Genomic DNA, 27,538 nt, shown 5'->3' on the forward strand with positions numbered 1-27,538 from the left:
GTCTCTAAATACCTTGTTTATTCTCACCGCACTCCGCACCGTATTCCCCCCTCTATCCTTAACTCCACCTATCTCCCTCGCTGCCTCCCTCTTACGAAGCTGGTGTGCCAGCATCCGACTCGCCTTCTCCCCATACTCATACGTCGCCCCCTGTGGTTTCCTCCACTGTGCCTCTGCTTTCCCTGTGGTCAACAGGTCGAGCTCCGTATGGGGGTTCCGTCGCTCCCCGAGTAGCCCCCCCTCGGGGGCCTCTACATATCTCCTGTTCACCCTTAAAATCTCCCCCACCAACCTCTCCCTCCCCTCTCTCTTCTCCCTGTGGGCCCTGATGGAGATGAACTCTCCCCTGACCACCGCCTTCAGCGCCTCCCAGACTACCCCCACCTGCACCTCCCCATTGTCATTGGCCTCCAAATATCTTTCAATGCACCCCCGCACCCACCTGCACACCTCCTCATCCGCCAATAATCCTACATCTAGACGCCACAGCGGGCGCTGGTCCCTCTCCTCTCCTAACTCCAGCTCCACCCAGTGCGGGGCGAGGTCTGAGATGGCTATGGCCGAATACTCCGTTCCCTCCACTTTCGGGATTAGCGCTCTGCTCAGAACAAAAAAAATCTATCCGGGAGTAGGCTCTATGGACATGGAAAAAGAATGAAAATTCCCTGGCCTGGGGCCTGACTAACCTCCATGGATCCACTCCCCCCATCTGGTCCATAAACCCCCTAAGCACCTTGGCCGCAGCCGGCCTCTTACCCGTCCTGGACCTAGAGCGGTCCAGTGCTGGGTCCAGCACCGTGTTGAAGTTCCCCCCCCCCCCCATTATCAAGCTTCCTACCTCAGGGTCTGGAATCCGACCCAGCATGCGTTTCATAAATCCGGCATCATCCCAATTTGGGGCATATACGTTGACCAGTATGACCCGCACCCCCCTGCAACCTACCGCTCACCATCACATATCGACCTCCATTATCCACTACAATATTCATTGCCTCAAACGACACCCGCTTCCCCACCAGTATTGCAACCCCTCTGTTCTTCGCATCCAGCCCTGAATGGAATACCTGTCCTACCCATCCCTTTCTCAGCCTTACCTGATCTGCCACCTTCAAATGTGTCTCCTGGAGCATAACCACGTCTGCCTTGAGCCCCTTTAAGTGCGCGAACACCCGGACTTCCGGTTGCGGCGATGCGGAGCTACACCGCACGTTTCGGTAGCTCCCACAACAACGGACTTTCGGGCTCTCCAGAGGAGCCCCAACGGAACATTTTTGAATTGATCCCGTGTGGGAAGGTGCAGTAAGGTCCCCCCTTACGATATATGGCCGACATCAGCGGTGGAGCGGCAAAAAAAGAGGCTCTGGAGCAGCGGCAAAATCGAGGGGGAAAAAGCAAGATGGCGGAGGGCGGAGAGCGAGCAGCATGGGGTCCGGACCAGCAGGAGTTCCTTAAGCGGTGTGTGGAGGAGCTGAAAAAGGAGGTGCTGGCACCAATGCTGTTGGCGATCGAGGGGCTGAAGGAGACCCAGAAGACCCAGGCGGTGGAGCTTCGTGAGGTGAAAGATAAAATGAATGACAACGAGGACGAGATCCTGGGCCTGGCGGTAAAAATGGAGGTGCACGAGGCGGTGCACAGGATGTGGGCCGAGAGAATTGAGGTCCTGGAGAACAGGTCGAGGAGGAAGACCTGCAGATTCTGGGTCTTCCCGAAGGAGTGGAGGGAGCTGATGTGAGTACGATGCTCCAAGCGCTGATGGGAGCGGAGGCCTCTCCGACCCCCCGGAGTTGGAAGGGGCTCACCGGGTCCTGGCGAGGAGACCCAAGGCTGATGAGCCGCCAAGGGCGATAGTGGCAAGGTTTCATCGCTTCGCGGACAAAGAAAGTGTGCTGCAATGGGCCAAGAAGGTGCGGAGCAGTAGATGGGAGAACGCGGTGATCCGAGTTTACCAGGATTGGAGCGCGGAGGTGGCAGGGAGGAGAGCTGGCTTCAGCCGGGCCATGGCGGTGCTGCATAAAAAAAGAGTCAGGTTCGGCATGCTGCAGCCTGCGCGACTGTGGGTCACTTATCAGGACCGACACCATTATTTTGAAACGCCAGAAGAGGCTTGGACCTTTATTCAGATGGAAAAACTGGACTCGAACTGAGGGGATGTGGTTGTGGGGGGAGATGTTGGTTGTATATGGGGTTGTAAATACGGGTAAAGAATAAGTCATAGGTGGGATGATGGATGGGGATGTGGGTAGAGTTCTGATTCAAATTCCTAAAATTTCCTTTTTTTTTCTTTTCTGTAGACGAGATGATGATGGGGAATGTGGGCATCGGTGCTGGAGGGAGGTGAGACACGGGGATGAGGGAGCTTGGATAATGGCTGCAACAGGAGCTGCGCCACAGGGGGCGGGGCTGGTTCAGGAAAGCGCGTCCTTTTTCCCACACCAAAAAGGCGGGGGGGGGGGGAATGGAGGAAGGCAAGGAGGAGGAGAGACTCCCACACGGGGGAGATCAACGGGAAGGCGGGGGAAGCCGGGGTCAGAAGTCAGCTGACTCTCGGAAGTAATATGGGGGGAGCAAAAGAGCTAGATGTGGATCTAGCAGCGGGGGGGGGGGGCGATTCTAGGGTTGCTACTGCACTGTCCGAGGGAGAACTGAAAATGGAAGAGGTGGTCGGGGCGGGGGTTCCCCGCCTGGGGGACTGGAGGGTGCGAGAGGTGCGAGAGGCGCGAGCACGGGACTGGCCTAAGATAGGAGATGGCTAGTCGGCGGGGGATTGGGGGTGGGTAACCCCCCCAATCCGGCTGATCACGTGGAATGTGAGAGGCCTAAATGGGCCGGTTAAGAGGGCCCGAGTGTTCGCGCACCTAAAGGGACTGAAGGCAGACGTGGCCATGCTTCAGGAGACACATCTGAAGGTGGCAGACCAGGTCAGGTTAAGGAAGGGATGGGTGGGGCAGGTGTTCCATTCGGGGCTGGATGCGAAGAATAGAGGGGTGGCAATACTGGTGGGGAAGCGAGTGTCGTTTGAGGCCAAGAACATAGTAGCGGATAAGGGAGGCCGATACGTGATGGTGAGTGGTAGGTTGCAGGGGACAGAGGTGGTATTGGTGAATGTATATGCCCCGAACTGGGACGATGCTGGATTCATGAAACGGATGTTGGGGCGTATTCCAGACCTGGAGGTAGGGAGCTTGATAATGTGTGGAGATTTTAACACGGTGCTGGATCCAGCATTAGATCGCTCCAGATCTAGGACGGGGAAGAGGCCGGCTGCAGCCAAGGGGGTTTATGGACCAGATGGGGGGAGTAGATCCGTGGAGATTTGCCAGGCCTTTGGCCAGAGAATTCTCTTTTTTCTCCCACGTACATAAGGCCTGCTCCCGGATAGATTTTTTTGTTCTGGGCAGGGCATTGATCCCGAAAGTGGAGGGGACGGAGTATTCGGCCATAGCCATTTCAGACCACGCCCCGCATTGAGTGGAGTTAGAGCTGGGGGAGGAGAGGGACCAACGCCCGTTGTGGCGGTTGGATGTGGGACTGCTGGCAGACGAGGAAGTGTGTGGGAGGGTGCGGGGGTGCATCAAAAGGTACCTGGAGGCCAACGACAACGGGGAGGTGCAGGTGGGAGTAGTATGGGAGGCGCTAAAAGGCAGTGGTCAGGGGAGAGTTAATCTCCATCAGGGCTCATAGGGTGAAGAGAGAGGGCAGGGAAAGGGAGATGTTAGTGGGGGAGATTTTAAGGGTGGACAAGAGATACGCAGAGGCTCCTGATGAGGGACTACTCAGGGAGAGGTGACGTCTCCAGACGAAGTTCGACCTGTTAACCACAGGGAAGGCAGAGGCACAGTGGAGGAAGGCACAGGGGGCGATATATGAATATGGGGAGAAGGCGAGCCGGATGCTGGCACATCAGCTCCGTAAGAGGATGTTACGGTTTGTTTGTAAGGAGGAAAATATTGTTGAAAAATTCTTAATAAAAACATATTTTAAAATTCTTTTCTAAAAAGTGCGCAAACACCCGGGCCCTCTTGACCGGCCTGTTCAGGCCCCTCACATTCCAAGTTATCAGCCGGATCCCCCCCCCCCCCCCCCCCGGCCAGCGACTAGCCATCTACTTTTCTCGGCCAGCCACGTGCCCGCGCCTCCCACACCTTCCAGTCCCCCAGACGGCGGACCCCCACCCCGACCACCTCTCCTACTTCCAGCTCCTCTTTGGCCAATGCAGCAGCAACCCTATACCCCCCTCTTCCCCCCACCCCCCCCCGGATCCACATCTAGCCATTTTGCTCCCCCCATAACACTCCTGTAAGTCAGCTGACTCCTGCTGACCCCGGCCTCTCCCGCCATTCCATCGACCCCCTTCAGTGTGAGAATCCCCCCCTCCCTGGCAGTCAGTGTGCGCTCCTCTCCAGCACCGTCCATCGTCCCCCGGCCCCCAACCCCGTCCTTTCCTAGCGCGGGAAAAAGCCCGCGCTTTCCTGAGCCGGCCCCGCCCCCTCTGGCGCAGCTCCTTTTGCGGCCTTACCCCAATTCCCCATCCCAGAGCCTCCACTCCCCCTCTTCCTTCGTGGGGGACTGCCCCTCCAACACCAACGCCCACACTCTCCCACAGTCTCCCCATCAAATCCCTTCACCCATCCCCACCCAGCACCCAAACCAGAGGAACATTCGCTAAACGTAATAAACACCATACACACAGTAAACATCCCCCCACAACAAACCCTCAATTTGAGTCCAACTTTTCAGTCCGGATAAAACTCCATCCCTCATCAGGCGTTTCGAAATAGTGGTGCCGATCTTGGAACATGACCCACAATCGCGCTGGTTGAAGCATTCTGAACTTCACCCCCTTTCGATGGAGCTCCGCCTTAGCCCGATTGAAACCAGCTCTCTTCTTAGCCACCTCTGCACTCCAGTCCTGGTAGATTCGGATCTCCGTGTTCTCCCACCTGCTGCTCCGCTCTTTCTTGGCCCATCTCAGGACCCACTCTCTGTCCATAAAGCGGTGAAACCTCACCACTACAGCCCTTGGCGGCTCGTTGGCTTTGGGTCTCCTTGCCAGGACTCGATGAGCCCCATCTAACTCCCGAGGCCTCGGGAAGGCTCCCGCGCCCATCAGCAAATTGAGCATCGTGCTCACATATGCCCCAGCATCGGGCCCCTCCACTCCTTCGGGGAGACCCAGAATCCGAAGATTCTTCCTCCTCGACCTATTCTCCAGGTCCTCAAATCTTTCCGCCCACCTCTTGTGCAGCGCCTCGTGCGGCTCCACCTTCATCGCCAGGCCCAAGACCTCGTCCTCGTTCTCCGAGGCTTTTTGCCGCACCTCCCGGATCGCCGCCCCTTGGGCCTTCTGGGTCTCCACTAGCTTCTCAATCGCCGCCTTCATTGGCGCCAGCATTTCATTTTTCAGCTCCTCAAAGCAGCGTCTAAGAAACCCCTGCTGCTCCTGCGACCACTGCGCCCATGCTGCTGGGACTCCACCCGCCGCCATCTTGTTTTTTCTCCCTCTCACTTTTCGCTGCTCCAAGATCACTTTTTTCGCCGCTCCACTCCTGGTTCAATCCATATAATGTCGGGGGGACCTTGCTGTCACCTTCCCACACTGGAAGCCGTCGAACAATTGCCATTGAGGCCCCTCTGGAGAGCCCAAAAGTCCGTTCCCGGCGGGAGCTGCCGAACGTGTGACCTACCTAGGCATAGCCGCAACCGGAAGTCCTTATGTAAAAAGTTAACAACCAGGTTTTACTTGCTTATATTGGTGCAGAGTCCTTGCAGAGAGAACCTGTTTTTTTTAGGACCAAGCTGAAAACCTTCTGCTCAGCTTAGAGACCTGGAAGCAACTCCCTTCTCCAGACAAACCTGTCTCCTCCAATTAGCTGCAAAGGAACATAGGAATTAGGAGCAGAAGTTGGCAATTCAGCCCTTTGAGCTTGCTTTGCCATTCAATCAGATCAGGGCTCATCTCTTCCTGGTCTCAAATCCACCTCCCTACCTCTTCTCCATATCCCTTTAACCCGTTTTTGATCAATAATATATCTATCTCTTTCTGGAAGCCATTTAATGATTCGGACTCCACCGCACTGCGGGGCAGCGAGTTACACAACTTCACCATCTTCTGAGAGAAATAGTTCCTCCTCGTCTCAGTTCCCAATCTACCGCCTCTCAACCTATATCCGTGACCTCTCGTTTTAGGTTGCCCCACAAGGGGGAACATTTGGTCTGTGTTTACTTTATCAATCCCTCTTAGTATTTTGTACACCTCGGTCAGATCCCCTCTCATCCTTTGAAACTCCAGCGAGTATCAGCCCAAACTGTTTAATCCCTCCTCATACGCCAACCCTTTCATCCCCGGAATCAATCTGGTGAGCCTCCTCTGAACTGCCGCCAATCCCACCACATCCTTCCTCAAATAAGGAGACCAAGGAGGCAGCACGGTAGCATTGTGGATAGCACAATTGCTTCACAGCTCCAGGGTCCCAGGTTCGATTCCGGCTTGGATCACTGTCTGTGCGGAGTCTGCACATCCTCCCTGTGTGTGAGTGGGTTTCCTCCGGGTGCTCCGGTTTCCTCCCACAGTCAAAGATATGCAGGTTAGGTGGATTGGCCGTGATAAATTGCCCTTAGTGTCCAAAATTGCCCTTAGTGTTGGGTGGGGTTACTGGGTTATGGGGATAGGGTGGAGGTGTTGACCTTGGGTAGGGTGCTCTTTCCAAGAGCCGGTGCAGACTCGATGGGCCGAATGGCCTCCTTCTGCACTGTAAATTCTATGATAAAAACTGGACACAATATTCCAGATGTGGTCTCACCAACACCTTATACAATTGCATCAACACATTTCTACTCTTAGACTCCTTGCAATAAACGCTAACATTCCATTTGCCTTTTTAATTACATGCTGTACCTGCATACCGACTTTCTGCGATTCATGAACAAAGACCCATGTCCCTCTGCCCAGATGCATCTTGAATCTGCTTTCCATTTAGATTATTTTTTTTTTTTAAATTTCGAGTACCCAATTCTTTTTTTCCCCAATTAAGGGCAATTTAGCATGGCCAATCTACCTACCCTGCACACCTTTGGGTTGTGGGGGTGAGACCCATGCAGACACGGGGAGAATGTGCAAACTCCACACGGACAGTGGCCTGGGGCCGGGATCGAACCCGGGTCCTCAAAGCCGTGAGGCAGCAGTGCTAACCACTGCACCACCTACTATTTAGATGTAATTTGCCTTTCTATTTATTCGGCCAAAATGGATGACATCACACAGCACAGCTACACCACCTGCACTCAAAGCACACGGCATTCTTTTGTCTCTTGTTACAAGATGTGCCTTGATCTGTTAAGACAGGCTCACACTGTTACAACATTACATTAGCACTCTATCTGTAAACACGTCAAATGTCTTTTAATATCTCTCAGGAAAACACTCCCCCGCAAAAATCACTGATTGCCTCACTTTTTTCACAGTAACTTCATTGCAATGTTAATGTAAGCCTACCTGTGACAATAAAGATTATTATTACTTTTACTCCCGTCTCTAGCAGACATACTGTCTGTAAGCATTCTAACCTAGGCTTTAATAATATTACTGCAAAAATGCAACTACAAAGTATGACAATTTCTTACGTTCATTACACTATTGTAAGAAGAGGATTAGTGTGAGTAAATGTGGGTCGCCTAAAGGCAGGAACAGGAGAAATTGTAATTGGAATAAGGAAATGACAAAAGACATTAAACTTTGGATCTGTCATCAGAGTATAAAAGAGAATAAAACACTTTGGAAATTGTGCGAAAACAAGGAAAGCAGATTCAAGATGCATCTGGGCAAATGAGGAACTGGAGGATATTATTATTAGTAAAGAAACAGTACTGGAGAAATTAACGGGACTAAAAGCGGACACATCCCACAGATATAATGGCTTATATGCAGGGGTTTCAAAAGCGGTGGCTGTAGGATTAGCGGGTGAATATGTTTTGACATTCTGTGGATTCCCGGGATTCCTCATGTTCGGAAGGTAGCAAATGTACCTCTCTAATCAGGGAGGGAGATAGAAAGCAGGGAACCGACAGGCCAGTTAGCCTGAGATCAGGAGGAGGGAAAATGCTGGATTCCAATCGGATGTGACAATAGGACACTCAGAAAATCAGAATATGATTCGGAAGCAAACACAAATTTACGAAAGGGAAATAGCGTTTGACGGGTCAGTTAGCGTTTTTGAGATTGGAACTAACAAGGTGGGTAACGGGAAATCAGCGGGTGCCATGTGGTTGGGTTTTCAACAGGCATCGGGTAAGGTGACAAACAAAGGGGTTTATTACACAAAATAGAGCTCAGGGAATAATTTCTCAACATGGATTGAAGATTAGGTAACGGACGTAAAGAGAGATAGGAATACACCGGCCATTTTCAGATTGGCAAGCTGTAATTTATGGGGAACAAGGATCAATAGTTGGCATGCTTGCTGTCTACACCAATGATACAGATGCAAGGACTGAGTGTAACACAACTAGGTTTGTCATATTACGATCCCGGACCAGACCCCAACATTTGTTAGGACATCAGACAGGAAACCCAAAACTTCTTTTTCAAACTCGTAAAACTGTGAGGAAAGGCTACATCGCCCCAGGAGTGATTCCATGCAAAAATAGGGATTATGGTGTATTAAAACAAACGTTATTATGAACACAGTATTAAACTGTCTTTAACAGCACAGACAAATATCTTACAATTACCAGTTTCGAGAGCAAGAGAGAGAGAGAGTAAACAATCTGCAGAACCTCGTCTGTCAGATTAACGTTGAATCTCTGACATAGAAACAGCTCACAGCCAAAACTAAACAAACTCAAAACCAACTGCCACAGACCTGGCTCCTCCCATCACTACGTCATCTTTATCCCACTCAAGTCCCAGGACCTAATTACTTAAGTTTAAACACAATGCCTCCAATTATCCACTCCCCAGAAGCCATAACAAAATCCCATCAGGCCTCCCCTTGTAAACGTAAGCATGGCTTGAAAGAACGATGATCTCACTTTTACGGCATCTTAATTGCACCTTCTGCAGCCACAAAGTCTGGCTGTCTTTCAAACCAGGATTTTTTTTAAAATGACTGCATCAGATATATACACACCCTGGCCCAGGTGTTTAAAAGCAATACTGCCAAAGAAATATAAATCACAATTTCTTACATTCATTACAGTTGGGCAATACAAAGTTTGGAGGGAAAGTAGGCTGCAAGGAGGACACAAAGTGGGCAGGAACATGGCAGATATAGTATAGTGTGGAGAAATGTTAAGTTTTCCCGGTTTGGTAGGACAAATGGTGAGAAACTGGGAGATGTTAGTATTCAGAGGGACATGGGTGTCCTTATATGAATCACTGGAAGTTACCATGCAGATAAAGCAAGTGATTCAGAATGCAAATAGTGTGTGCTGTTACAAAGGTGTTGAAGGGTAAAGACATCTTACTGTAATGGGATAGGGTCTTGGTGAGTCCACACAGTGCATTGATATACTTATCCTGGGAGGGAGTGCAACAAATATATGGCATACTGCTTCCCAGGAGAGTGGGATTGTCCTGGAGGGTGCCGAATGCTCAGTCATTTGAGTATATTCAACTCAGAGGTCGATACATTTTGGGATTCTAAGGGAGGTAATCAAGGGATATGCTGACAGTGCGAGTGAAGTAGATCAGTCGCAATCTCAGCGAATGGCGGTGCCTGGGCTGAGGGGCTGAATGGACAAAGCCTGCTCATGTTTCTTATGTTCTTAGTGGCGCATTGTTCAACTCCCAGAAATAGGAACCATGTGAGCCAACTGGCTCCAACTTTCAAACTTGTGAGTGTCCTACCTTCCATTACGTACACCAGCGAGCCCACGTCTCCCTCTTCGATGATGTAGCTGTCCTGCGTGTACTCCACCGGGTACATGCAATCCACAATCTCCTGAATCTGAGACATCTCCAAATTCTTCATGAAGTCATTCTCCAAGATGGCATCCTTGATCAGCTCCTTTGACCTGTCGCACGGGAACAGAGACACATCAGGGGGAGGGCGAGACACTGAGGAATTAACAGTACGTGCACATTTAGCTAATTAACTCACTGCATCCAATGGATTGGATTGGATTTTGTTTATTGTCACGTGTACCGAGGTACAGTGAAAAGTATTTTTCTGCGAGCAGCTCAACAGATCATTAAGTACATGAGAAGAAAAGGAAATAAAAGAAAATACATAATAGGGCAACACAAGGTACACAATATAACTACATAGACCCCGGCATCGGGTGAAGCATACAGGGGTGTAGTGTTAATGAGGTCAGTCCATAAAAGGGTCATTTAGGAGTCTGGTAACAGCGGGGAAGAAGCTGTTTTTGAGTCTGTTCGTGCGTGTTCTCAGACTTCTGTATCTCCTGCCCGATGGAAGAAGTTGGAAGAGTGAGTAAGCCGGGTGGGAGGGGTCTTTGATTATGCTGCCCGCTTTCCCCAGGCAGCGGGAGGTGTAGATGGAGTCATTGGATGGGAGGCAGGTTTGTGTGATGGACTGGGCGGTGTTCACGACTCTCTGAAGTTCCTTACGGTCTTGGGCCTAGCAGTTGCCATACCAGGCTGTGATGCAGCCCGATAGGATGCTTTCTGGATGCAAGATACAAGCGTCCACTCAATGACTGCCTGCGGTGGGCCTTCAAGAGAGTCACGTGATTGAGGCAGGGCATTCCCCCTTAACGTACCTCCTCTCAATTGGTTGTCCACCCATATCTCATAACAGGACGGAAAGCTTGATGTTGAAACCGAGACTCAACCTATTCTTGATCACATTCCCCACTCAAATCTATTCATTAATTTGCAGGGGTGCCAAAGCTCCGTGCTTTTCCTCATCCTGATGACATGCAATCTTCTGCAATCCCAAGCTTCCTGCCATCAAACCATATTCTGCTTTCTCTTTGCAATTCTTAAAAGAATGTACACCGTGGACATTCCCAATATGGAAAAATGACCCGTCACATTATGATGGAAATGTGGCCAAGTGAATAAAGGTGAGAGTGGTGTTGGAGGAAAGGGCGTAATGAAATGATCCACAACTCTTGAACCCAACATACTGAGGAAAAGCTGGTTCACCCAACTACATAACTGCCCACAACTGGTGTGCATTGAACAGGCACCCAAAACTGACACTCCAGACTTTGAGGAATCTGTGGTGTCTCCACCGCCACCAGCCCTCCAGAAATTCCGTTCCTTCAATTCAACACTGAAGGGCTAAGACACCGATGCTCAAATCGTAGAATGGTTACAACAAAGGAGCCATTTGGCCCGCCCTGTCCATTCTAGCCCTCTGGAAGAACTACTGAGCGAGTCCCAGTCCCCTGCCTTTGCCCCGTAGCTCTGCAAATCATTTATCTTTGGATAATAATCCAATTCTCTTGTGAAAGACATGATTGAATCTGCTCCCGTCACCCTCTCGGGCAGTGCGCTCCAGATCTGTGTAAGAAAGGTTCCCCTTGGCTGGTTCTTCTCGCCAATCACCTTGTTGCGAAAGGTGAGAGAGTAAAATGCCACGAATGGAGGACAAGTGGACCAGTGTTGGTAAACCAAGGGGTTAAAGGTATTCAGACTGAAATGGGGTGGGGTGCCAGGAATTGTGAGGTTCTGAGGAAGAATGAGTTGGAGAAGCAGATGGTGCTATGAGCCAGCGTTTGAACATAATGAAGTGACAGGGAGCAGGGTGGGTGTGTGGGATGGAACGTTTAGGGATAAGGAGGAAGAACAGAAAAATCAGTCAAAGGAAGAGAGAGAGAGACACAGAGTCAGTTTAATTTCTTGCTCTGCTCAAAACCTGGCGGTGTGCTTTCGTATTGACACATCCCCAGAAAATATACTCTTGTTAGGGGGAAAAAAGGTAGTTTTAAGGGATTTCTATTTGTATCGGCATACATTAGAAATATGTTATAGCTTTAAGCAGGTTTAATTTAATGTTTCTGTGCCTGGAAGAGTAAAAACTATACTTAGATTTGTGCTGGATAAAGGTGTTTTGTATGTGTGAGGGTTGGTTTCAATTCCAACTGTGATTCTATTGAGCTTAAAGAGGGCTACGACGTAAAGTATAAATAAGCCAGCAAAGGTGTGCGAGCATTGCTGAGCAACTGGAGGCCCTTTTAAGGGTAGAAAAGCTTTTTAGTTTTAGCTGGATGTTGCAGTTGGGAGACAGGACACCGGAGAGTGCAAGTCTCTCAACCCTGCCAGGAGAAGCTGGACAACACAGGGAAGTTGCAAAGATGCAGGCTTCCTAAAATGTTACAGTCCAGATGACCAGGGAATCGGGACAGAAGAATGTATTAAGATGCCTGAAGTTAAGAGAACAGGGGCCCAAGGTATTATTGAGAAGAATTCAAGGAAGAGTAAACAAAGTGTTCTGAATTACAGAGACAATTGGAGTCTCCAAGTTTAAAGTTGGACAGCAGACCTCATTGGGAAATGAAATATCAGATCAATTTTACTGAGGTCTGGGAATCGAGCGGTAAAGAAATTGTTAAAAGTTTGTACAGACCGAAGATATCCTAAAGGGGTTGGTGTAAAGTTCTGGACTGGATTCCTTGTCAAAAGTGGAGTGGAAGCTTTGTTTAAAAGTGCCAGTTGGAAAACCTGGACTGCAGTTCGGAATGCAAACCACTGAGGGAAAGCATAATTATGAGAGGAGGTTTTAAACATTGCTTTTGAGAGTGGAGTTTGGAAACTCAAGTGACAATCACGTGGGGGGGGGGGGGGGGGGGGGATTCTGAGGAGAAATTCACAGACACTAAAGTTGGGTTCAGAGCGGAGCGCGTGTCTTAACTTCAGGTGTCTTAATACATTCTTCTGTCCCAATTCCCTGCTCATCTGGACTGCAACATTTTAGGAAGCCTGCATCCTGACCACAGTCATCCTGTATGCTTAAAAGGGGCTTGTGTGTGAATAAGACCATTGTAGCACTTTGTAATCTACGTTCATCTTAAAATCTGTGTGTAATCCTGTGACTGTCCTGTGACTCTATTCCTCCAGGTTTTATTTTAAAAAAGGTGAAAGTTGTAATTTTTTGAGCCAGGGTTCCATTCTGGGATCTTTGCATCCAGTTACAACATCAAATGGGATGGTAACACTCTGGATACTGAATTTCTGCTACAGTCGAACTTGGTCATTTTCCTGACAGGGACCTTGGTGTGTGAAATGCAGGAAGAACCTGGCAGAACAAAGTTATTGGGTTCAATTGGTACCCAAGCTAGCCAGCTTAATTTGATCTGCCCCAAGATACAGTCAACAAACGTCACACGGGTGCGATACTCCCAATTCACAAGCCAACCGGTGCCTTGGTTATCTGGGGCGGGATTCTCCCCTACCCGGCGGGGCGGGGGGGGGGGGGTTCCGGCGTAATGGAGTGGCGTGATGCACTCCGGCATCGGGCCGCCCCAAAGGTGCGGGGGGCCAAGCCCTCACCTTGAGGGGCTAGGCCCGAGCCGGAGCGGTTTCCGCTCCACCGGCTGGCGGGAAAGGCCTTTGGCACCACGCCAGCCGGGGCCGAAAGGTCTTCGCCAGGTGACGCGGGTCGGTGCATGCGCGGGAGCGTCAGCGGCTGCTGACGTCATCCCCGCGCATGCGCAGGGGAGGGGGTCTCTTCTGCCTCTGCCATAGTGAAGACCATGGCGAAGGTAGAGGAAAAAGAGTGCCCCCATGGCACAGGCCCGCCCGCGGATCGGTGGGCCCCGATCGCGGGCCAGGCCATCGTGGGGGCAACACCCGGACCAGGACCCCCAGGACCCCGGAGCCTGCCCGCGCCCCCTTGTCCCGCCGTTCAAAAGGTGATTTAATCCACGCTGGCGGGACAGGCATTCCAGCAGCGGGACTTATTAGATTATTAGATTCTTATCCTGGTTGACAGCTACCCCTCAATCACATCAGTAAATCAGGTTCTCTTATCAGAATCGCACTGCTGTCTGTGGGAATTGTGGGCACAGACTGTCTCCTTTCCAATATTACAACAATGGTCACGTTTTCAAAAGTCCTCCATTAGCTATAAAGTTGGGGAAGATTCGGAGGATGTGGGAGATGCTAAATAGATGTAAGTCTACCTATCCCCTGGCAATATTCGATTCAGTTTCCTCCTGATTAGGTGGCCTGACCGATTTGATGGAGTTGGTGCGAGGGGTTTAACGTGTCCAGACAGTATTGGGTGCAGACTGGAACATTCAAACCGCCCTCAGGGGAAGCTCTGAATCACCGTGAGTATAACACATGAAAGGGGCACTAATCTATTCACCTTGAAGTCTGCAGCTCAAAGGGATGGTGTATAGGTATCGATTGGACCAAACGTCAATAGTCAACCCTTTTATTTCTGAAGTTCTCACTTTAACAAATTAACAGCCATCGGGAAGCAGTTATCTAGGCTACAGCGAAAAATGCACTGTTCAGAGATTCTGCTGTTTTGTCGACACAAAGGCTGCACAATCAGTGTCTGCCTGGAGTGACAGAACACTGCACGGGGGGGGGGGGTTCGAGGAAGGGTTGAATGAGATGAGAGGCACAGCAGAAATAGTCTACCACGGCAAAAGCAAATTGCCGCGGATGCTGGAAATCTGAAATAAAGTGCGGATTATGCCCAGCAGGACGGGCAGCATCTGTGGAGAGAGAAAAGCGTTGAACCCTTCGGGTCCGATGGCCCATCAGCAGAACTGGACACAATGCGAAACATAACAGGTTTTAAGCAAGTGGGGGAAAGGCCGGGGGGGGGGGAACAAAAAAAAAACACATCTGTGATCGGGTGGAACGCGCCCATCACTTTCTCAACACAAATTTCATTTCTTCGCTGTGATTAATGGTTGGACGTCGAAGGGACAATTTCTGTGAAATAAAGTGCCACGTGGGATGGAGTGACTCTTGCTCTGCGCTCCGCTCACACAAAAAGCAAAGCATACTGTATGCACAGAAAATAGAAGCAGGAGGAGGCCATTCGGCCCATTCATTCTGATCATGGCTGATCAATACCCTGATCCCGCCTTCCCCCCATTTCCCTCGATCCCTTTAGCCCCAAGAGCTAAATCTAATTCCTTCTTGAAATCGCACAACGTTTTGGCCCCAACTACTTTCTGTGGTAGCGAATTCCACCGATTCACCGCTCTCTGGGTGAAGAAATTTCTCCTCACCTCAGTCCTCAAACTATGACCCCTAGTTCTGGGCTCCCCACCATTGGTTGCTCTCCTACACATTTAGGATTAACTCCAAATCATTTTTGTGTTTCTCCACACTCTTACCACTGACACAATAATACCGGGCGAAGGAAAACAGACGCTCCGATCCACAACACGTCACAAGGAAGAGGCCGCTCAAGTACCCAATGGGTAACTCCTGCAGATGTCCTTCAATTCAATGGAACACAAAATTCCTTTGAATAGGAATCTAATATTTCCTATTCCCACCTCATTACAATGCCTCTCCAAGGGCCAAACCCTTCCCATTCCCTCTCCCGATGCTAAATTCCAATTGAAGAAACCCCTCCCCATTTCTACCTCTTGAATGGATTTGCACAGCTTGAATGAAGATCGTCCCATTGGCTCCTGTTGCACTGCCCTTCTGAAGAATTCAAACAGGCTAAATTCTTTCCCATTTAACCCTTTTTGCGGGGAATTCCAAAGGGACCTAGCTGCTCCCTACTCAATCCCGCCAAAGTGAAATCCCAATCGGACGATATTTGTCCATTCCCATTCCGGATGCGAGGAACACATTCAGATAATAGATGGTGTCACCAAATCGTCTTTCTGCTCAAGTCTGGCAAAGATGTGGAGGAACTGTGCCGGATTGAGTTACTGCTGAGCAAGAGAGAGATGGGCAACAATCCACTACCACACTAAATTGTACTGAGAAATAATAATGTTAAGCAATGAGTCAGCAGTGAAAATGAGCACTGACAAATAGAACCTGAGTGAAGATTTTAGCAACAGCTATTATGGCGCCTACAAATGTTCTCCTTAGTTCAGAATAATACATTAACCTCCATGAAATATATTAACCCCAAAGCATTCAGGTCCAAGATAGTGTCGCCTTTCTATTTTAAAAAATGTTTTACTGAGGCATTTATATTATGAATTTTAACACCCTAAAACCAGCCAACATGGCCAACATAACCAACACCCCAATAAATATTCCCCACCAACTCGCCCCCACCTCATCCACCTCTCGCTGCCTCCTCTTTTTAACTCCTCTCCCCCCCGCTGACAGCTTAGTTCTTTCCAAAGAAGTCGATAAACGGCTGCCACCTCCAAACAAACCCCACCATCGAGCCCCTCAGGGCGTAGCGTAAATTTCTCAAGCCTGAGAAACTCAGCCATGTCACTAACCAACACCCCCGACTTTGGGGGTTCCGAGTTCCTCCACGTTAGCAAGATCCAACTCCGGGCTACCAGGGAGGCAAAGGCCAAGACATCGGCCTCTCCCGCCCCCTGCACACCCGGGTCCTTTGTCACACGGAAAATCACCACCTCTGGTCACAGGATCATCCTTACCTTCGGAACCTCCGACACAACTTGAGCAAACCCCCCGCCAAATCCCCCAGGCTTTAGACACGGCAGAACATGTGGACATGATTTGCGGGCCCACCACCCACACCTGTCCTCCACCCCTTCAAAAAACCTGCTCATCTAGGCCACAGTCATATGTACCCGTTGTGGACCACCTTAAATTGTATAAGGCTATGCCTGGCACACGGCGAGGACGCAATAACTCTCCTCAGGGCATCTTCCTGTAACCCAGCCTCCAGCTCCCTACCCAACACTTCCTCCCATTTCCGCTTCACCTCCCCTATCGGGGCTCCCTCCCAATCCATCAGCTCTTTATAGATCTCCGATACCTTCCCCCCCACTCTCGATACCACCTTACCCTTTAGCCCCTGGGGCAGTAGGTGTGGAAAGGTCAATACCTGCCCCCGCACAAAGTCCCTCGGCTGCAAGTAACGGAACCCGTTCCCACCGGGCAGCTCAAACTCCTCCACAAAGAGGGCAGCACGGTAGCATAGTGGATAGCACTGTAGCTTCACAGCACCAGGGTCCTGGGTTTGATTCCCGGCTTGGGTCACTGTCTGTGCAGAGTCTTCACGTTCTCCCCATGCCTGCGTGGGTTCCCTCCGAGTGCCCCGGTTTCCTCCCACAGTCCAGAGATGTGCAGGTTAAGTGGAGTGGCCACGCTAAATTGCCCTTAGTGACCAAAAAAGGTTAAGAGGAGTTACTGGGTTCGGGATAGGGTGGAAGCGAGGGCTAAAGCGGGTCGGTGCAGATGGCCCGAATGGCCTCCTTCTGCAGTGAATATTCCATGTTCAAGTCCTCCAAGCCCCAGTCTATAATCAAATCTCCGCCCACTGCCACCTCCGGAACCCCCCCATCCAGCCCCCCCGGAACAAATCAGTGATTGCCGCATATCGGTGCACACACTGACGCTTCCTCCAACCCCACGTGCTGCCTCCACTGTCCCCACACCCTCAGGGCTGCCATCACTAACGGGCTTGTGGAGTACCTGACCGGCGAGAGCGGCAGAGGCACCGCTACCAGCGCCCCCAAATTCGTATCCCTACCTTCCCCACTACTCACTTCCTGACCATTACAACATCCGCCACCCAGTAATAGTTTATAAAGCTCGGGAGGTCCATGTCGCCCCTCCCCACGCCCCCGCTCCAGCGGCACCTTCTTCACCGCCCACACAAACCCCGAGATCATCGCATTCACTTTCCTAAAACAACGCCTTGGGAATGAAGATTGGGAATCTCTGAAGCACGAACAAGAACCTCGGGAGGACCGTCATCTTCACTGTCTGAACCCTCCCCGCCTATGACAACGGGAGTGCTTCCCACCTCCTAAAGTCCCCCTTCATCTGCTCCACCAACCAAGCCAAATTTAACTAATGTAGCTGCTCCCACCCCCGTGCAACCTGAATGTCCAAGTACTAAAAACGTCTCCCACCCTCTTGAACGGCATTTCCCCCCGATCTCTTCTCCTGCCCCCTCGCCTGGATCGGAAAGACCTCACTTTTCCCCATGTTCAATTTAATCCCCGAAAACCGGTCGAATTCCTCTAGGATCTCCATAATCCCCCCTAATATCTCCTGGCGGATCCGAAATGTACAACAAATCGTCCGCGTAAAGCGAGATCCTACGCTCCCCCCTTACTATCCCCTGCCAGGATCTCAACGCTCTCACGCCACCGCCAATGGCTCTATAGTCAAGGCAAAGAGCAATGGGGAGAGCGGGCACCCCTGCCTCGTCCCCGATGCAGCCTGAAATAGTCCGAGCTCACCGCACACTCGCCACCGGTGCCCGGTACAGCAGCCGGGCCCAGTCCACAAAGCCCTGCACGACCCCGAACCGCCCCAGACCCTCCCATACATATTCCCGCTCCACCCGATCGAAGGCCTTTTCCGCGTCCATGGCGACCACCACCTCCACCTCCCGTCCCTCGACGGGCATCATTATCACATTTAATAATCTCCTAATATTGGCCACCAGGTGCCTCCCTTTCACGAACCCCGTCTGGTCCTCCCCGATCACCCCGGCACACAGTCTCGAGGCCAAGATCTTGGCCAGTAACTTAACGTCCACATTTAATAATGAGATCGGCACCTGAAGAGGCGATGGACTTCGTTAACAAGGCTGGCCCTGAGCTGAGGACGTTTGGACTCATGTTAGAGCTTTTAAGTATATGTGGTGACTCTCCTGTTTTGGGATGTATCTTTTTTTTTTGATTGTTTTTGCGTGCTTTTTGTGTAGTTTACCTTAATGTTTCCTTTTTGGTCTCTTGGCTTAGTTTGAGTTCGGCTGGGGGAAATTAATAAAGAAAACAGTTAAAAGGGTTGGGTTAAAATGGATGCTTCAGGGGAACTTTGTGCAATCTTTTTCTGTGTCTGTATGGGAGGGACTGAAGAGGGCCTGTTATTTCTTATCTCTTTTTTTCTTGTTTAACTTAAATTGTGCTATTGTGGGGGTTGTTTATGCCTTGTATAGAGTGTTTGCTTAAGTAGGGCTGATCTGGGGAAGTGGTGTGGAGGGGTGACTGGGAACAATGGGTGGGAGCTAGCTGAGTGCACCTAGTCAACGGGAGCAAAGGTGGGGGGGGGTGTCCATATAGTTAGATTAGAGCTGGCGTTAAGTGATGGTGTTGCTGGGGGAGGGGGGGGGGTTGCTCTGCTGACAGGGATGGAAACTGGACATGGCAACAGTGAGGTCATTGGTGTAGCTGGCCAGGGGCGGGCCAGAGGAAGTGTGACACATGGCTGGGGGGCTGGCCAAGGAAAGGGGATGGCTGATCGGCAAAGGAGGGGGCGAAGTGCCCCCCAACCAGGCTGATCACCTGGAATGTTAGAAGGTTAAACGGGCCAGTGAAGAGGGCGCGTGTGTTTGCGCATCTGCGGGTTCTGAAGGCGGACATAGTCTTGTTGCAGGAGACGCACCTGAAAGTGGCAGACCAGGTTAGGTTAAGGAAGGGCTGGGTCAGTCAGGTCTTTCTTTCGGGGCTGGATTCTAAGACAAGGGGGGTTGCGATCCTGATTAATAAAAGGGTATAATTTGAGGCGGAGGGCACAGTCGTGGATGGGGGTGGCAGGTTTGTTATGGTGAGGGGTAAGCTCGAAGGGATGAGAGTAGTCCTGGTCAGTGTGTATGCCCCTAATTGGGACGACGTGGATTTTATTAGGAGGGTGCTAGGGAAGATCCCCGACTTGGACTCGCGTAAGTTGATCATTAATACAGTCCTGGACAGGAGCCTGGACCGGTCATGCTCAAGAACGGGCAGGTTGCCAGCGATGGTAAAGGAACTAAGAGGGTCCATGGAGCAAACGGGGGGAGCAGATCCGTGGAGATTTAGCCGGCCGACGGCGAGGGAGTTCTCGTACTACTCCCACGTCCACAAGGTGTATTCCCGAATTGACTACTTTGTTGTGAGTAGGGACCTGCTGGCCGAAATGGTGGGGGCAGAATATTCGGCAATGGCCATATCGGACCATGCTCCGCACTGGGTAGACCTGCAGTTTTGTAAGGACAGCTTTCAGCGCCCACCATGGAGGCTAGAAGTTGGACTACTCGCGGACGAGGTGGTGTGAGAGGCTGAGGAAGTGCATGCAGAATACCTGCAGGTGAACGATACTGGAGAAGTCTCGGCAGCAGTGCTCTGGGAGGCACTGAAGGCAGTGGTGAGAGGGGAGCTGATTTCAATCCGGGCGTACAGGGACAGGACAGATAGGGCAGAGACGGACCGACTGATTAAGAAAATTCTACGGACGGACAGGAGCTACGCGGAATCCCCGAGGCCAGAGTTACTCAGGAAACTACAGAGGCTGCAGGTCGAATTTGGGGTGCTGACTACAGGCAAGGCTGTAGAGCAGCTTAGAAAGGTAAAAGGTGCGATTTATGAGCATGGGGAGAAGGCCAGTAGAATGCTTGCGCAGCAACTGAGGAAGAGGGAAGCGGCCAGGGAAATAGGGGGGGTAGTGGATGGGGAAGGTAATCTAGTGGGTGATCCAGCAGGGCTGAACAAGGTCTTTAGAGACTTTTATAGGAAGCTGTACACTTCGGAACCACCCGGGGGAGCGGGGGGAGCGGGGGGGGGGGGGGGGGGTGAGGCAATTCCTGGACGGACTGACCTTCCCAAGAGTGGGGAGGGGGTTGGTGGACGGACTGGGGGCCATGGTCAGGATCGTAGAGATATCGGGGGGCCTGAACGTCATGCAGTCGGGTAAAGCCCTGGGGCCGGATGGGTATCTGGTGGAGTTTTACAAAACATTTGCCGGGATAGTGGGGCCGGTGCTGGTCAGGGTCTTTAACGAGGCAATAGACAGAGGGCGTTTACCCCCGACAGGCCACCATCTCGCTCATTCTGAAACAGGATAAGGACTCGGAGGCCTGTGGGTCACACAGGCTGATCTCTTTGATCAAGGTAGACGCCAAGTTACTGGCCAAGATTTTGGCGATCAGAATTGAGGACTGTCGTAGCCGAACTTCAGCAACTATTACTGGGCGGCCAACATAGCGATGATAAGGAAATGGATGGTGGGTACGGGGTCGGTTTGGGAGCGGATGGAGGCTGCTTTGTGCAGGGGCATTAGCTTAACAGCCCTGGTCACGGCGCCTCTGCCGCTTCCGCCGGCACGGTACTCCACCAGCCCGATAGTGGTGGCGGCTCTTTGGATCTGGGGCCAGTGGAGGATACATGTCGGGGAGGTGTGGACCCCAATCTGCAGAAACCACCGATTTGCCCCAGGGAACATGGACGGGGGGGTATCGACTGTGGAGGAGGGCGGGGATTGTGAGGATGGGGGATCTGTTCCTGGAAGGGAGCTTTCCGAGCATGTGGGCGCTGGAGAAGTTTGGGCTGGCAAGAGGGAACGACTTTAGATACTTGCAGGTGAGGGATTTTGTACGCAGACTGGTGCCGTCCTTCCCACGTCTCCCGCCGAAGGGGAGGCAGGACAGGGTAGTTTCTAGGGGAGAGGTGAGAGAGGGTAGAGTCTCAGATATTTACAAAGAACTAATGGGAGCTGAGGATACGCAGGCCGAGGACCTGAAGCTTAAGTGGGAGGAGGAGCTCGGGGGGGGGGGGGGGGGGGGCTGGAGGACGGTATTTGGGCAGAAGCCCTGAGCAGAGTAAACACGACCGCAACATGCGCCAGGCTCAGCCTGATCCAGTTTAAGGTCGTGCACCGGGCCCACATGACGGTGGCCCGGATGAGCATATTCTTCGGGCTGGAGGACAAGTGTGCTAGATGCACCGGAGGGCCAGCTAACCATGTACACATGTTCTGGTCGTGCCCTAAACTCAGGGGGTATTGGCAGGGATTCGCAGATGTCATGTCCCGGGTATTGAAAACTGGGGTGGTAATGAGCCCGGAGGTGGCAATCTTTGCGGTTTTGGAGGACCCGGGAGTCCAGGAAGAGAGAGAGAGGCCGACGTTCTGGCCTTTGCTTCCCTGGTAGCCCGGTGACGAATACTGTTAGCATGGAGGGACTTAAAGCCCCCAAGGGCTAAGGTATGGCTGTCGGACATGGCCAGCTTTCTTGGCCTAGAGTAAGTCAAGTTCGCCTTGAGAGGTTCGCTACTGGGGTTCGTCCGAAGGTGGCAGCCATTTATTGACTTCTTCGCAGAGGAGGGGGCAAGGGTAGAGTAGAGTAGAATAGGGCAATATTGAGGCAGGTCCGTGCGTGAACAGAGCCATGGTTTGCACTATGTTTAATTTGTAATTTGCGTTTTAACTTCTTTTTTTTTGTACTGTACAATGTCACTTTTTCTATATGCCTAAAATACCTCAATAAAATCGTTTGTTAAAGAGATCGGCCTGTAAGACCCACACTGTTCCTGATCCTTATTGCGTTTTAAAATCAGGGAGATCGAGGTACTCCCCCCACCCCCCCTCCTCCCTCACCTCGTTAAACGCCCTTACCAACAAGGGTCCCAGGACCCACAAAAACTTTGTATAAAACTCTACTGGATATCTGTCCGGGCCCAGGGGCCTTGCCCGAATGCATCGCCTCCAGCCCCTCCACCATTTCTACCAGCCCAAAGGGGGCCCCCAGCCCCTTCAGCAGGTCCTCCTCCAACCTCGGGAACTCCAACCCCTACAAAAACCGCCTCATCCCTTCCACCCCGGGGTTCCGACTCATACAGCCGACTATAAAAATCCCTAAACACCCCATTCACCGCCATCGGGTCCAAGACCGTGTTCCCCCACTCCCTGTCCTTCACTCTCCCTCGCTGCCTCCTGCTACCTCAATCGGTGCGCCAACATCCTGTTCGCCTTCTCCCCACTTTTGTAAACCACCCCCCTCACCTGCCCAACTGCTTTGCCCGTGGATAAAATCCTATGTCGCCTTTCTTTGATAATACCCCTAGTGAGCACACCTTTCTTGGAATGAGCCTCCTCAGTCCCGTAACCTCCAATTGTCTGACCACCACCGTCTCAAGGGCAATTAGGGATGGGCAATCAATCGCCTAGCCAACAACGCCCACATCCTGTCAATATTATTTAACAAAACTCACCGCTGAGCAACATGGTCTTCAGCCAGTTTGCAGCCTTGGGTGATTTCCTGAACTACTCAGGGGGTTCCCTGAGTAACACGGCCCTGGATCAATTAGGTCATCAATGGTCAGCATGGGGATGGCTAAACTACCTTCCATCCAAAAGGCCGTCTCACCTGTACAGTCCCAGTCACTCTGCCCAACACAGTCCCTCAGTACTTCCCATGCTGTTACATTTTTCTGCTCAATTACAGGAGCAGGTAAATTTATGTTGCATTTCGTGCCCTATTTGTTCCAGGACAGTAACTGGCAGCAGGCAACAAGAAAGAAAGGTAATTCTTTGTGTAGGAACGGCAGCAGCTCCAGCAAATGTGCTCACAGTGTGGATAATTATTCCACAGCAGAGGAAAGCTGACAGCTTCTGGGCTTAACAAGGATCGGTGCATTGACTGCAGGAGACAGCGCTCGAACTGACGTGTGCAGAAACAAAGCAAGTCAAAGACATCTGTCTTCCACTTAGCTTTAAGTAAAAATAACCAACTGCAAGGCGTTTTTCACTTCAATGGAAGGTGGAAGCAACACAGTAAAGCTCTCGCTTGCTACGCAGGACATGCAAGTGGATACCAACAGAAACCAGCCAAGATAGAGCACCGAGGTGCTACGTGGGGGTCAGGTGAATCCTTTCTCGGAAGAATTGGAAAGCAAACAAACTGACAGAACATATATCTCCCGACATCATCCGAGAACGAGGCCTGTTGTGCATCTATGCTTTTGATCAATGCTGTGGGCGGCACGGTGGTTAGCACTGTTGCTTCACAGCGACAAGGACCCGGGTTCGATTCCGGGCTTGGGTCGCTATCTTTGCGTAGTCTGCACGTTCTCCTCGTGTCGGCGTAGGTTTCCTCCGGGTGCTCTGGTTTCCTCCCGAAAGACGTGCTGTTGGGTGAATTGGACATTCTGAATTCTCCCTCTGTGTACCCGAACAGGCGGCGGAATGTGGCGACGAGGGGATTTTCACAGTAACTTCATTTCAGTATTAATGTAAGCCGACTTGTGACACTAATAAAGATTATCATTAAAAAGATGAACCTTAGATCAGAACAACAGCAGATTTGCTTTTTTTTTTAAGGAAATGCTAAGATCGGCAGGATTCGCTGCCCTGCCCACAACTCACTGACGCCAATGGGACGAAGAAATGCAAGTGATGATTTCTATTTAGGTCACGAATGGGCACTGGGGATGAACCTGCGAGCTCCAGGGCATCATAGCTGAAAGGGGAAATTTCCGAAGTGTTTCCTCATTCCTTGCTGAAACGTCATCTCTTGAATTGAACCTTAGCTGGTTTAAGTTCCAGACATTAAAGCTCAACCAATATTTAGATTCCAGGGAAACACAACGCACACGTTTGTGCCCATGTGCAGGACGCAGTCATTCCCCAATACAGTGCAAACTAAGAGCCGCAGGGGGACTGCCCGTTCGCTGTCTCACCTCAGCAACTGTTTAACGGCAACATATTTATAATATGGCAAAACTATAGACTCTCCACAGGGGTGCTAGATGGCAAATATTGAGGGCTTGAGCAGCCGGTGATCTGAAGCAGTCAAAGGATGACATTTAAGGACGTGGAAATGGGCTGCTTTACTGACTGTTGGGATACGTGCTTGGGAACTCGTCTCAGGGTCAGCTCAGGCAGTTGGCAGGGAAATAGGTGGAATTGATGGCTCGGCAACAGAGTTTACGGCGGGGATAGGAAATAATGGCTTTGGTCTTCCCAATATTTAGATGAGGAATTTCTTGGAGGGTCGAGAGGGTCGGTGATGAGGGGGAACCGGATGCTGTCAGCGTCCATGTGAAGAGTAACGCTGTGGTTTCAGATGACGTCACCGAGGAGCAACATGCAGATGAGAAATAGGCGGGAGGGGTGGGGCAAGGATTAGATCCTCCGGGGACACTAGGTAACGGTGCAGGAAGGGGAATAGAAGTCAAGCTGGTTTTCTGGTTATGACTAATGGTGAGAGCAATGCTGCCCAGCTGGGCAATGGTGAGGAGGCGTTGGAAGAGGATGGCGTGGTCAACCACATTAAAGGCTGCTGACAGTTCGGGAAGGATGAGGAGGTTGCCTTTGTTGCAATCACATAACACATAATTTTCTGACCTGTTAACTTAGAGCCACTTAGGTACTGTATTCTTTTCAGGAAACCAGTGACCAACAGAATATCTGTGCAGAAAATGGCAGATACGGAGTATAGAATCCCTACAGTAGAGAAGGCCATTCGGCATCAACCCTCTGAAAAATTACCCTATCTCAGCCCACTTCCCCGAAATTCCACCTAGCCTTTGGACACTGAGGGGTAATTGATCATGGCCAATCCACCTGACCTGCACATCTTTGGACTGTGGAAGGAAACCGGAGCACCCAGAGGAAACCCACGAGAACATGCAAACTCCAAACATAGAGTCGCCCAAGGCCAGAATTGAACCCGGGTCACTGACGCTGTGAGGAGCAATGCTAACCACTGGGCCACCGTAACACCAGGGTCAGCCATGAATCACAGATAATACCTCCAAGGCAGTTTGACCTGTTAACTCCCGACTGATACAGTCAGGTGTGAGATAGTCATTTCGCAAATGAAGTTCAGTCTTTCGACAAGTGTAGTCATGTCTGACACATTATTTTTGGAACACGTATGCTCGATTTTTAAATGAAATGGGGAAAAAAATGATTCTGAAGTTCTTCCCAATCCAAATAAATCAGTTGAAATAATTTACGATGGCCTCGCAGTGGAAATACATTTCTTTTTACACTTCTTACGGATATTTCTCCAAGGAAGCATTCAAATAGATGATTAAAAGGAAAGGGTTTCAGGAACCCTAGCATCGGTTGGTTTAAACTCATTCATTTTGCCAGAAGGCTCACCCAATGGAAAGATCATTACACAAGAGGCAATGGAAGGCACTGTCTCTCCCTTGAATGGGTATTGAGGCCAGCTTAATTGAAAATAAATAAGTTGGGGATGAACGGATTTTGGTTGTTCAAGGATACTGAGGGATATAGAATCACCGAGGGCAAACAGGGTTAAGATGTGGAGCAGCCACGGTCTAACTAAATCAGGCTCAAGGGGCTGAATGGTCTCCTTGCGTTCCTATCTATATTGTTCCTGTTGATCTCTGCAGAGAACAGCCCTTCTAAGGCTCCTTCAAGAGCACCTTCCAAACCCACTGCCCAGAAGGGACAAGGGCAGCAGATGGAAGGGAACACCATTCCAAGATCACACACCATTCTGACTTGAAACGATGTTGTCTTTCCTTCACTGTCCTGGAATCCCTTCTCTTGTGGTGTGGCTGTGCCTTCTCAAGAGCAATAAGTGCTGGTCGAGCCAGGATCGCACAGACCTCTCAAGTGCTAGTTATGTTGAAAAAGAGAGGTGGTGGAAAAAGCCTGTTCGCTCCTGATCAAAGGATAGTTGAGGCATTCATGGAGGGGTCCAAGAAACAATCCTCTTTGTGTCCCTCAGCAAATCGCCAAACCACCTTCGACAGCACCTTCCAAATCCATGACCGTTACCACCTCCAAGGGCAGCAGGCACATGGGAGCCCCACCACCTGGAGGTTTCTCTCCAGGTCACTCACCATGCTGACTGGGAAATACATTGGCCGTTCCTTCACTGTCGCTGGGTCAAAATCCTGGAGCTCCCTCCCTAACAGCACTGAGGGTGTACCTACATGAACTGCAGTGGTCCAAGGCAGCTCCTCGCCATCTTCTCAAGGGCAACTGGGGATGGGCAACAAATGTTGGCTTTGCCAGCGAAACCCAGGGACATGAAACAATTTTTTTTTAACTTTGCTGCCAAACTAGTTCTTCGAGACTCCTTAGAGCAGGGCCAGAGGGCAGGGTTGCAGAGGATTGGGGGCCGGACGTTTGTTGACCTTCCTCAGCCACCACCCCACTGCTCTCCTTTGTGGTCAGTCTGTCAGCTTGGCTCCATGGATGGGCTGCTGAGTTTCCACCGGCACCCACAACCACCCCCGCCTCACCTCAAACTGACCAGATAACCATTAGTGCTGGAAATGCATCATTCCAATGTACATCATGCTTAATACGCAAGAACATAAAGAATAGAACATAGAACATAGAAAAATACAGCACAGAACAGGCCCTACGGCCCACAATGTTGTGCCGAACCTTTGTCCTAGATTAATCATCGATTATCATAGATTATCATAGAATTTACAGTGCAGAAGGAGGCCATTCGGCCCATTGAGTCTGCACCGGCTCTTGGAAAGAGCACCCTACCCATAGTCAACACCTCCACCCAACACTAAGGGCAATTTTGGACACTAAGGGCAATTTATCATCACCAATCCACCTAACCTGCACCTTTGGACTGTGGGAGGAAACCGGAGCACCTGGAGGAAACCCACGCAGACACGGGGAGGATGTGCAGACTCCACACAGACAGTGACCCAAGCCGGAATCGAACCTGGGACCCTGGAGCTGTGAAGCAATTGTGCTATCCACAATGCTACCGTGCTG

At 50.9% G+C, this 27,538-nt stretch overlaps 1 protein-coding gene across 1 annotated transcript in view; it reads right to left on the reverse strand.

The window, feature by feature from the left end:
- Positions 1-27,538, reverse strand: part of LOC140396972 (cGMP-dependent protein kinase 1-like) — an 85,166-nt gene that overhangs the window by 53,719 nt on the left and 3,909 nt on the right. Inside the window, exon 2 of the mRNA XM_072485970.1 lies at positions 9,845-10,011. Within this exon, the coding sequence (XP_072342071.1) occupies positions 9,845-10,011 (167 nt within the window). The remainder of the gene's footprint in view (positions 1-9,844; positions 10,012-27,538) is intronic.

Source organism: Scyliorhinus torazame, chromosome 20 (genome assembly GCF_047496885.1).
Source record: "Scyliorhinus torazame isolate Kashiwa2021f chromosome 20, sScyTor2.1, whole genome shotgun sequence".
Classification (NCBI taxonomy): domain Eukaryota; kingdom Metazoa; phylum Chordata; class Chondrichthyes; order Carcharhiniformes; family Scyliorhinidae; genus Scyliorhinus; species Scyliorhinus torazame.